This window comes from Protopterus annectens, chromosome 13.part0, assembly GCF_019279795.1.
Source record: "Protopterus annectens isolate FY-2018-M chromosome 13.part0, PAN1.0, whole genome shotgun sequence".
NCBI classification, from domain to species: domain Eukaryota; kingdom Metazoa; phylum Chordata; order Ceratodontiformes; family Protopteridae; genus Protopterus; species Protopterus annectens.
This window is the reverse complement of record NC_056747.1, coordinates 901954044-901965678: the sequence shown is the minus strand read 5'-3', so window position 1 is coordinate 901965678 and position 11635 is coordinate 901954044. Positions and strand designations below refer to the sequence as shown.

The 11635-nt window shown below is 41.5% G+C and overlaps 1 protein-coding gene across 1 annotated transcript in view; it reads right to left on the bottom strand.

Annotated features, from left to right (window-relative positions):
* Window positions 1–5358: 5358 nt before the first annotated feature.
* LOC122787760 (breast cancer type 1 susceptibility protein homolog) overlaps window positions 5359–11635 on the bottom strand; it is a gene marked incomplete in the record, with an annotated part of 959769 nt that continues 953492 nt past the window's right edge. Inside the window, 1 exon segment of the mRNA XM_044054657.1 lies at window positions 5359–5534. Within this exon segment, the coding sequence (XP_043910592.1) occupies window positions 5425–5534 (110 nt within the window).

The window sequence follows — 11635 nt, the reverse complement described above, 5'->3', positions numbered from 1 at the left end:
TGTTATATATAGTAGTTTATGCCCAATTCTGTAATGTTGTTTACAATGCCTGAGTGAGGGTATTGTGTGAAAAGCCTTAGCCAGGTAGACATATGTGTCCATTGCCTTGGTGCCCTTTTCATGAAGTCCAGTTTCATAAGCATAACCTTCCTTCTACAAAATCAAACTGGGCTGGGTCCAGTGTCTGAAGACTTCCTATGTCTCTGTTGATCATTTCCATAATAATTCATTCCACTGCTTTGTATATGAGACTAGTCAGACTAATGGGTCAACAGTTTCCAGGGTCTGTTAATAACCCACACATATGAAAAGGGGATGACTGTTGCAGTCCTCCATTCTCACAGCACAAAGCCTGTTCTGAGACTATTGTTAAAAATGACTCCAGTGGCCATGCTAGACCATATTTTAGGCTATTAAGGAGGCATCCCAGGATATAATTGGGTCCCATTAAGGCTATGTTTTTGGCCTTAGTGAGTGCAGCCAAGACCTGCTCCTTATTTATAGCTGGGGGCCTTGAAGGTGTTTTCTTGGGGGGGGGGGGGGGCTGGGGGTAAAGTTGGAACTGAATGTCAGCCAGCAGATGTGCTATATCGTTTGGCTCAGTGAATGTGCTGCTATTAACCGCCAGTTAGGCACAACTACTGTGTGCTGCCTTTGAGATTTCTGACATAACTGAAGGCCCTATGGTTGTCTTTTGCTTGTGAGGCTATCTTGACCTCCTAGTTGTCCTTCTTGGTCTTGATAAGTCCTCTTCGTTGTCTGTTTAGTTTGATGAGCAAGTTCTTATCTTTTTTGGGACATATATTTCCTGGCTGTAGCCATGAATGTCTTCCTTTTGTTGTATATCCTGTTTAATATAGGACTCCACCAGGGTGGTTTGTTTTTAGAGAAAATTTTGGGCTTAGTTTTGGTAGGTACAACAGCCTCTATGCAGCCATTGATATGGTTGTACAGAATGTCAATGAACAGTTCCACATATGTTGCTGTGTTTGTAGGGGGCTTGAATTTTTGACAAACTATTGCTTAAAAAAGGTTGTATGTTTTGGAATAGTTCCTAAATGTTACACAGTTTACTGCGGCTACCATATAGATTTTTATTTCAAAGAAGACAGCATTGTGACCAGAACTTACACCAGGGAGGATATGACATAGGTGGGGTGGGGGTGGGGGGAAGCATTCTCCCATATTTGAGAGTACCAGGTCTAATATACTAGAACCTCTAGAGGGCATATTCCACAACCTGATCAAGGGTGTTTGTGTTCCAAAGTCTAGAATTCTCAGCGTCTGCACATTTGAGGCTGTATAGGATTTCAGGACACACTGATGTCCCTCTCACCAGGCTAAGTAAGGAGAAGGTCAATGTCAGCTGCTTATCAGGGGCCAGGGTCCCCCACATTATGCATGCAATCAGGTAACTGAACCACAAGTACCAATACAATTCACTCATAGTCCATATGGGTGTAAATGACCTAACATATCTCCCTAGACTATATGAAGAGAGACATCATGGAGCTTTCAGAAGGTGTCCTAGGTTGGTATAAGTCTAGCATTCAGAAGATTAACTTCTGGTGTCATTCTAAGGGGATGCAGTATTTGCCAGCATGGAAGCAGATGGTAAACAGGCCATGTTGCTTTGACAGGGATGGCCTGCACCTCTCTTCTCTAGGCTTTCAAATACTAGTTAATACACTGCCCTTCTGCCATACTGCCTTTTTTAAGCAATGCCAAACTGAAAGTACTTCTGACAAAGCAAATTAAAACCAAGAAAATCTAAAGTTATTACTGCTCAGTGCTAGGAGTCTAAATAAGAAACTCCACTCTCTACAAGCTCTTCTAACCTTAGAGATTGCTGATGTCTGTGCAGTCATGGGACATGGTTTAAAGCTGCAGAAAGCACACCAGCACAGTGCAAGGCTATAATGCCTTCCACACATTTCAACTAGTTACTACAAAGACAGGAAATACAGGTGGAGGTGTCTTGATTTACATCTAAAATAAATATATCTCAAGGCTAGCCAAAAGGATGTACCTGAGCTTCTCCACATTCAAATCACCATAAGCAAAATCCCATACCACTTCCTTGCAAGCTACAAGTCCTCCTGTATGACCCAGAAAACCCATAACATGTATTTAAGCTAAATGGAAAGACTAACCATCCAGCCAAATATTATATTCATGGGTGACTTTAATCCCGCTATTAACGGGAAATCCTATACAACACCAAATCTTCAAGCACAGAGATTCCTGGACTTTGTAAACACAAATTCCCTGGACCAGATTGTAAATATGCCAATCAGGGGTGCAAATATACTGTGTCTGGTCCTCCCTAATATCAGAAAGTGCTGCACCCCCTTCCCCATCCAGTGAAATATCTTCTCTGGTAACGTCACACCACAAAACAGACTCCTTTGAAGAAAAAATAAAACCTGGAACTTCAGCTAACCTTGGAATGTTCAGGAAGTACTCAAAGGCTGTTAAGTGATAATCTGGCAAAACCTCAAGCCCCCATAAATCCTGAGAACACTGCTGCCTACATGGAACTGTTCACAGAAATCCTATACAAGCATTTTAATAGATGCATAAAAGCAGCCCTACTCACCAGGAAGAAGTACAGAACCAACACCGCCCCCCCCCAAAAAAAAGCCAATTTGGTGAAATCACAGCATCAATAGGATGTATAACAGAAGGAAGAAAATCATGCCAAAAATTAGGAGGCATGGCATCCAGCAGGATAAAAGCACCCTCATCAAACTAAATAACTCAGAGGACAAAGTCTACCAAAGAGGTACATTTGGCCTCCCAAGCCAAGGAGGACCACAATGTCCACAGCCTCAAAGGCAATACACAATTGTGTGCAGAGTTCACTGTTAATGGAGCCACCCATACTTAGACAGAAGAAACAGCAAAACGTACTGGCAAACCAATTTTGCTCTATCTTTACCACTCTCTCCTCCTCAATTTCCCCTCAGGAAATACCATCAAATACAACTCCCCTATTATCACTAGGGAATCATGTCCTCAATGTTCTCTCTAAGGCCAAAAACACTGCATTGAGGGGCCCAGAAAATATCCCAGGATGCCTTCTAAATAGCAAGAGACATGACCTACCAGGCCCTCACAACAGGATTTGTGCCACATGAATGGAGAATAGCAAAATGTATCTTTTTGCAGAAAGGCGGGCCATCTGCATATCCTGGAAACTAGAGATCCATAAGTATCACTAGTGTCATATGTAAAGCCATGGTAAGAATGTCATGGAAATGATCAGTAATGACATAGGAAACCTACAAACACTGGACCCAACCAAATTTGGATTCAAGGCCAGGTCAAGCCTACTTACCCTGGTGGACTTCTTCGAGAAGGCCACCAAAGCAATGGAGAGTAAAATCATTCACATTGCCTATCTTGATCTATCCAAGACATTTTACATAATAACCAACTCGGGCACTGTTGATATCTCAAGAGGTTAAGTATAAACCCTTACGTCACCTGCTGAATAGCCAAATGGCTCACAGATAGGTCCCAGGAAGTTAGAATTGGGGAGTCCACCTCTACAAAGAGGGCAGTCACATTCAGGAATCAGTCCTGTGCCTTCTTTTTGGAATTTACTTCTCTGAAATCAAGGTTAAGGGATTACTGGCTTGCCAGATTTGCAGATGATTGCAAATTAAGAGCAGTTAGAGAATCTCTCACTGACACATACAACTGACTTGTGTCGGAGCCACGGACTAAAACAAAATACCATTTGGTGCATAATGGTATCCTTCGGGAAGTCAGGAAATCATTCTTCGTTGTGCAACTTATAAACATCTAGGTCCAAGGAGGTCAACTGCTCCACTGTATTCAGCATTCATCAGTCCTTTCACTGAATACAATGGTATGTACCTAATCAGGCACATCCAATAATTGGAACATTCACAAAGGTTCCTCACTAGAAGAATACAGGGTTGTACGTAACCTGTACTATGCACACTTCAAAGTGCTATCCATGTATTCTGTATTCTACAAGCTGTTGAGGGGAGATCTATGCCTGGCATATAAAAAGCATTGTCAGACCCCATCCTGATGGACCTCTTGCATTTCTGCAAAACAAGCAGCACCACAATTACCCATTCTAAAGACTTACACCTTGCCTGTGATATAAATAAGAACTGTTGGAAAGTTAGGTATGTATACCAGATACTACAGCTTCTCTGTACAGGCTCCTCATTCATGTGAAGCAGAGTTCCTCTCTACCGGATTCAAGTGCAACTTGAACAACTGGATGTGGGACAGGAAATTCTTCTCTGGTTTGGCCCCTATGTTAATAGATAGGTAGCCTGTAAATGGTTCCTCTCCTAGGCCCCTGCTTGTAAATGTTTAATCTCCCAAGCACCTGCTTACATTTATCAAGAGTACCAGTACTTGTCAAGAGATTTGAGATTCAATGCTAGGCTTAAAAAGGACCTTGTGGTTGTTGGCCTAGTACACACCTATGAATCAAGTCCATAGAAGGGTAAAGTCCTCCATGAGTAAGGTGTTTGGTTGAATGGTGAGTGCTTACTTTAGGTCTACGTATGAGCTATGGGTTTCATGGGGCACAGAGGATGACCCATAGCGTGCTAGGATATGGTATGGGACTTTGTCTATTGTAATTTGCTCATGGAGAAACTTCAGCGTGTCATCCTGTTTAACTGACCTAGAGGTATGTTGGTTGTTGACGTAGATAAAAACTCAACCTTTATTCCCTTACATATATAGTTGATGGTCCAAATGTGTGGAAGGTACTGAAACCCAACACTGCTGGAGATTCATAATCCAAAAAGCCTACTCAGCTGAATGGATTTTTATTGGAATCTTTTATGAGGGGCATGTCTTTTATAACACTCCCCACCCCCATGTAGGGGGTTTGCCTTTATACTTCCTTAACTGGGTTGAAAATCCTTGTTAGAAAATGTTTTAAGAGTACATTTGAATGGGTGGGGATTCGACAGACCACAGATTGCTTAAAACTGATTCAGTGATGTAAGCAGATAGTTATCTGAGTATATCTGCCACTTACAGATCTAGAACCTAGGTCAAGGTTGTAATGCAGTTTGTTTAATCTTTAATTTAGCATCAGTATTCCTATATTCTGCCACATCATTTTTCTGCAGAATAATTTTAGAAAAATATTTTTATTACAAGTCAATAGGTTCACAGGCAAGTATCAAAAATAAAACAGTGCAGATAAACATAAGTACAACTGGTACAGTCATCACTTCTGAGGCAAAGTGGCTGAAAAACACTACTGAAAAGGTACAAAGCCCCAGTAATGATGCAATAAAATAAGTCATAATGCAATTTCCATGGGAAAAAATTGACATCCTACTTCACTGCTTTAATTCACATTTGTTTTATTAAAACATTTACATAAAATAAGTGCTCTGATTTGTATCATCTTTATCACTTGGGGCAAACCATATAGTCATGCCAATTCTGGCACTGGTAGCAGGCAACACTATCGAGAACCCATTCTCTTGTTACCACCGAGGCACCATACTTTCGTTGCAGTGCTGTTGAGATAAAACAGAGATTGAAAATTCTGTAGTATATATCGTTTTCCTGTAAGAAATTAATTCTTAATGCCTTTTCTATTTACAAGTATGAAATAAAATTCAGTTATCTTGGCACATTAAACCCACAGGTTAATACTTCATTCTGGCTCGCACCATTTCAGAAATCCTTTCTCATAACACTTGATCAACTTCACATATATGAAAGAGCACAATCAAATGGACACAAATGGCAACCAATTTCTCAGATTAAACATTAGCACGGGTCTTGTTGATACTGATGCTCATTTACTGTTATTGTGCAAAAATTTTAATGGTTTGGCATAATCAAAGAACAAGGAGAACTGTGCTGACCATGCAATGCAGATTTGCAACTAGTGTAAAATTCTTGGTGTTTAAATATGTAATTGCTATACCAAGCTGCTGATCTGCTTGCTGCATATCAAGATGCATAACAATCAATCATTCCTTTTGCATTTACTTCCTGCTAAAAGGCAGGGATGCCAGCAGTTGCCCACAGCAGTCAAAGCTCACTGTATTTTCAGTTGACAGACTACAAAAATGTGTTAACTGACCTAAAGGGGCTGAGCACTGGCATTTCAAAAGTTCACCTTCCCACACTACAGATGAAGCAGAGCACTCATACTAACAAATCTGCCATGTCACAGCTCAATATTTATACACATGAAATACAAATCCTTCAACAATAATTGCTCTATGTCCCTGAATTATTATAAAAGTGTACTTTCCTTATGCATATATCATTTAGAAGACCCAGTTATAAAAGAGCACTCTACATGACATGTCCGTTCTTCATTGTTACTATGAAGGCAGGCAAGAGACTATGTTAACAAATGCTCTTGCGGACAGGCTAAAAATCCATGTAAACTGAAGGAAAGAAGGCATAATTACATGCGATTCAAAACTCTTCTAATCTCTACTTTTACTAGTGTGCAAGGGAGGAATAATTAGAAAAGCTGACCAAGAATACTGTTGATATATTTACTAGACCCACTATGCGTAGTGTGCAGGTCCAGGATAGGGGGAGTCTTTCTGATAGGAATGATGTATTGTTATTATGAGTTATCATATAAATGTACTATTTATATTCTTAATGATCACCTCATTAATTGACGAGTTGTTAATGAAGGATTTTCCAGAACCTGAAGCCATTCCTTCTGTCCTGTCTGCTTTAGAGGATGTGTGTCTTACTGCTTGCAATTTTCACAGATAGTCAGCCACCAGCTGTTTCAAAAATGGTAGGCAGGATGCATAAAGTTCCTCAGTCTTTTACATTTTTATACAATACCCCCAAACCTGACTCAGCAGCTATAGCCATAGCTGATTCACTGCAGCTTAGTTAATTGCAATCCTACTCTTTCTAATAAGACTGGGAAAATTATTGATAGGAAATGGGAAAAAAGTGTATTCTCTGGCAACTTTTATTTTCAGAATTCAGAATAGTCAGGATCATATGTTAACGTTTGTTCTGACAAATTGTGAAAGTATGAGGAATGTTTCATCTATGGTTTCTTCTTGTGAAGAAAAATCTACTAAATCTACTTTAAATAACTCAAGTTACATCTATTGTACAGGTTACTACTCATTACTTGCAGTGTGTATGACACTGTTAATGCCTTTTCCAGGGCTATGGCCACTGATACTGTTTTTAAGGAGGTTTGCTTGGCTGCATTCTCAGAACTTCCAGGATGATGTAAGGAATAAGATTTTAAACTTTCCCTTGGATAGAGATTTAGTGCGAAGCAGAGGTGATCAATAAGTGTGATGAAAGGGGCAAGCTGATCCAAGCAATCGCCAAGATTTTTCAGCCCTACTTGTCCAAATTGTCAAAAGGATTTTCTTTCTCCTCATCCAATGTTGACAAAAAAAAAAACAGCCTCAACAGAATTCAGGCAAATGTTTAAGAAAAATGGAAAGGGGGTTACAATAAAAAGTCCAAACCTCCCAAACCAAGGCCAATCCAACAAGTCTGAATGACTGTTCAAGAGACCCTTTGACCCCCCTCCTACCGAGCTGATTTCCAGAAAGTCAGCATCTCCATTTTCTCATTGGCAACAGATTGTTTCAGAGAAATGGTTATGAAGGTTGCAAATGAGAGTGAGAGGAAGCTTCTCCTTTCTGGGGGGGGTCATTCCTCATCCTGCAGATAAGACTATTTTATTTCCACTTCTTCACATGATGTCCCAAAGGAGTGGTATAATCAGTTCTTCATGGGGAAGGGGTGTTATTCAAGGATTCTCCTAGTGCCAAAGAAAGAAAATGCTTGCAGACCACTTCTAGATCTTTCTTTTCTAAGCCTGTTTGTGATAGCGCCCAAATACAAAATGTTGTCACTTCACAACCTGTTACCTTTTCTTCCTCTTTCAAGTTTCCTGATAACACCAGACTTAAAAGATACTTATCAGCACATCTCTACTCATCCAGGCTTCAGTTTTTTCTCAAGGTTTTGTGTATGGATCCCATTATCAGTTCTCTGCCTTTGGACTATCCACTGCACCAAGAGTGTTCATAAAGAGTTCAGCTCCGATTACAGCTCATTGCAGACAAATTGCTCATCTTTGCAGAGTGTTTTCCAGGTGTCCAGAATCTTTCTCTTGGGTGAGAGAGCTCTTGCAAAAACTGAGATTCCAAAAGCACATTCAAAAGTCTTTCTTGACTCCCTTACGCAGGACTGTGTTCCTGAGATGTCAGCTAGACACTTCACTTCAAAGAGCTTTTCTTCCACAGGAAGAAAAGTACAGTTGTGTACACTTACCATAAATGTAGATGTTCGAGTGTATTCACTGTTGCAGTCCTTACAAAATGGGTTACCCGGCTCCCAGTAGCCCACTGTCGGACAGAATGCCAAAGTCCATGGTATATGATGTCGGCTGCCTTCGGTTTAGGCCTGACATCAGGATGTCAGGTAGAAAAGAAGGCAGCCAATGCCATTACCTCAGTTTTTCTTGCCTTAACTGTCAGGAGCCCCCAAAAAATTAGACCAGGAAAAGAAAATCCAGTCTGTGCCCTAGGAAAAAAGGAGGATGGAACAGGGGATGGGGGAACCAGGACTGCAACAGTGAATACACTCAAACATCTACATTTATGGTAAGTGTACACAACTGTACTATGTTCATCGTGTTTCACTGTTGCAGTCCTTACAAAATGGGTTGATTCCCAAAGCCCAGGAAAAAAAAAAACAAAAGGGAGGAGGAACACCCATTGTTTAAGGATTGATAAGCATGCCCTGCAACACTGCAGTGGCAAAACCAGCCCTGGACTGAGAAAACAAGGGTAAATTGTAATGTTTAGTGAAAGTGTGGGCAGAAGTCCATGTAGCTGCTTCCAATATGTCCCTAGTAGGTACACCTCTTAAGAAAGCTGCTGAGGTAGAGGCTGCCCTAGTAGAATGGGTCTTAATACTCTGAGGAGGAACCTTGCCATGCTGTAAGTAACAAAAGTAAATACAATGAGCAATCCACTTAGAAATGGTCTGCTTAGAAATAGCTTTGCCCTGAGCTCCAGGAACAAAACTGACCAACAACTGATCTGACTTTCGAAAAGATTTAGTCCTGTCCAGGTAAAATCCAAGCTATGCACATCCAGGGAATGCAGTAACCTTTCCCCTTTATTCTGAGGATTAGGAAAGAGGGTAGGTAGACTGGTAAAGATAAAGGCTAGAAGCCACCTTAGGCATAAAGGAGGGATTACTTCAAAGAGAAACCCGATCCACATGGAAGATGATAAAATGCTCTAACTGCCATTATGGCCTGCAGCTCAGAAACCCGTCTAGCTGAAGTAATAGCCAAAGGAAAGGCAGTTTTCCAGGAGAGAAACTTCAAGTCAGCTGAGGCAGCTGGTTCAAAAGGAGGCAGAGTGAGTTTCTCAAGTACAAAATTGAGATCCCAAGCTGGAGTAGGTGCACTTCTGGGAGTCTTTAAATTGCTAGCTCCCCTGAGGGACCGTTTCATCAAGGGTTGAGAGAAAATGGGATGCTCAAAGGAACAATGAGCTGAAATAGCTGGAGCATGGATTTAGATAGAAGAAAAGGAAAGTCCAGCATTAAGCAAGCCTGCCAGATAGTCAAGAATGAGAGGAAGAGAAGGTTGAGAAGGGTCTTCCCCTCTAGTCTGCATCCAAATGGAGAATCTTTTCCACTTATCTGCATAAGATTTCCTAGTGCTAGGCCTCCTGGCCTCACGAAGGACCTCAACCACTTGTTGGGAAAGGTTTAAATTATGATCCAAGCTGCCAAATGCAGAGTCTGAAGACGAGGATGCAGGATTCTTCCCCCCTCCTGAACCAAGAGATATGGTATCAGGGGAAAATGCCAAGGCCGGGACTGGGAGAGACTGCGAAGTGGTGGATACAAATGCTGTCTGGGCCAGTCTGGAGCTATGATGATGGCCCTTGATTTTTCGTCCCTCATCTTTAACAGCACTCTGGGAAGTGGAGGCAGAGGAGGGAATGCATAAATCGAGGGCTGTGTCCAGGGGAAGGACAGAGCATCCACTTTCCAAGCTTTGTTGTGATGATCCCTGGTGCAAAAGGTTGGAAGTCTTCAATCAAGCAGTTGGAATACAAAAAGAAGGTACTCGGCCGACCGTCACTCATGCAAAAAGCTTCTGCTTCGGGCTCAGCGGCAAGAGAAACTGAGGAAATGGCGTCAGCTGCCTTCTTTTGTACCTGATGTCAGGCCTAAACCGAAGGCAGCCAATGTCATATACCAACGACTTTGGTATTCTGGCCGACTGTGGGCTACCAAGAGCCAGATAACCCATTTTGTAAGGACTGCAAGAGTGAAACACGATGATCATCATACCTTTATCTAGATACTCAGACTTCAGTCACTGCAAGGGAATTTAGGTCTCATGGCATCTATAATTCTCATGATACTCCTGGCAAGACTCCACATGAGAAAGATACAGTGGTATCTGAAATCTCTTTGGTCCCATCAACACCTTTTGTCTTTTCATATCCCAGTGCTGGGGTTCGTCAGAAGAGAAACCTTTTGGTGGAGATAACAAGTGTCCTTAAATCTAAGTCTCCTCTTCTCTACCTCAAAGCAGTCAGTCACCATATATACTTCAGACTTTGCTTAAGGAACAGTTTCAGGAGGGATAAAGGTGAAGGGGTGTGGAACACCAAGGAAAGACACATGCATGTAAATATCAAGGAGATGCTTGCCCTGATAAAGGCACTCAACTCTGAACCACCTTTAGTCCTAGGGATCTATGCAAGTGGTTACACACAAAACCACAGACATGTAATATATCAACAAGCAAGGGGAAACCAGGCAGTACCCTCTTTGCATACTACCCATTTTAGCTTGGGATATAGTTTTACAGCACAATCACAGACATCTTACATTCTGCCAGAGCAAAAGTGTGTGGCAGACAAGCTGAGCATTACCAGGGTGGAACCACATGAATGGAAACTACATCAGGGTTTTTTTCCAAGATTTAATCCATCTGCAGGGAATTCCTCAAGTAGACCAATCAATTGGCAAAATTCTGTTCCAAAACTCCATGAAAGGAGGCCTAAAGACAGATGCCTTTTCTTTGGACAGGAATGTTCCCTTATATCTTTCTACTATTATCCAGGGTACTTCTGAAGATTCAGAAGGAATCCCTGAAGATCACTGTGGTGACCAACTTCTGGCCCAATCAATCATGGTTCTTTCTTCTTTTGGAAATGGCCAGGGGCAATTACCACAAGTTTCCTCACAGACTGGATCTACTCATATAAGACCAGGGGCGTTTGGTACACCCTAACATCAATCTTCTTCAGTTGACTGCCTGGATGACAAGGTCTTGATTCCTTTTAGGCATCTGTTTTCTGAGGATGTGCAGCAGGTACTGATGGAGGAAAAAGCCTGCTACTATAAAATCATATATTAGCAAATGGAAAAGGTTTTCTAGCTGGTGCCAACAACATAACCAGCACCCATTCAGGGCTCTTGGTTTGCTGGTTTTAAAATGTGCGAGTTACTGTTCTATGGACTTTCTTATTCCTCTCTCAAGTTTCATTTATCAGCCTTTTCAGCATGTCTGCCACAAATCCACCTCTTTCAATAGTCTCATGTCAAAATGTTCTTGAAA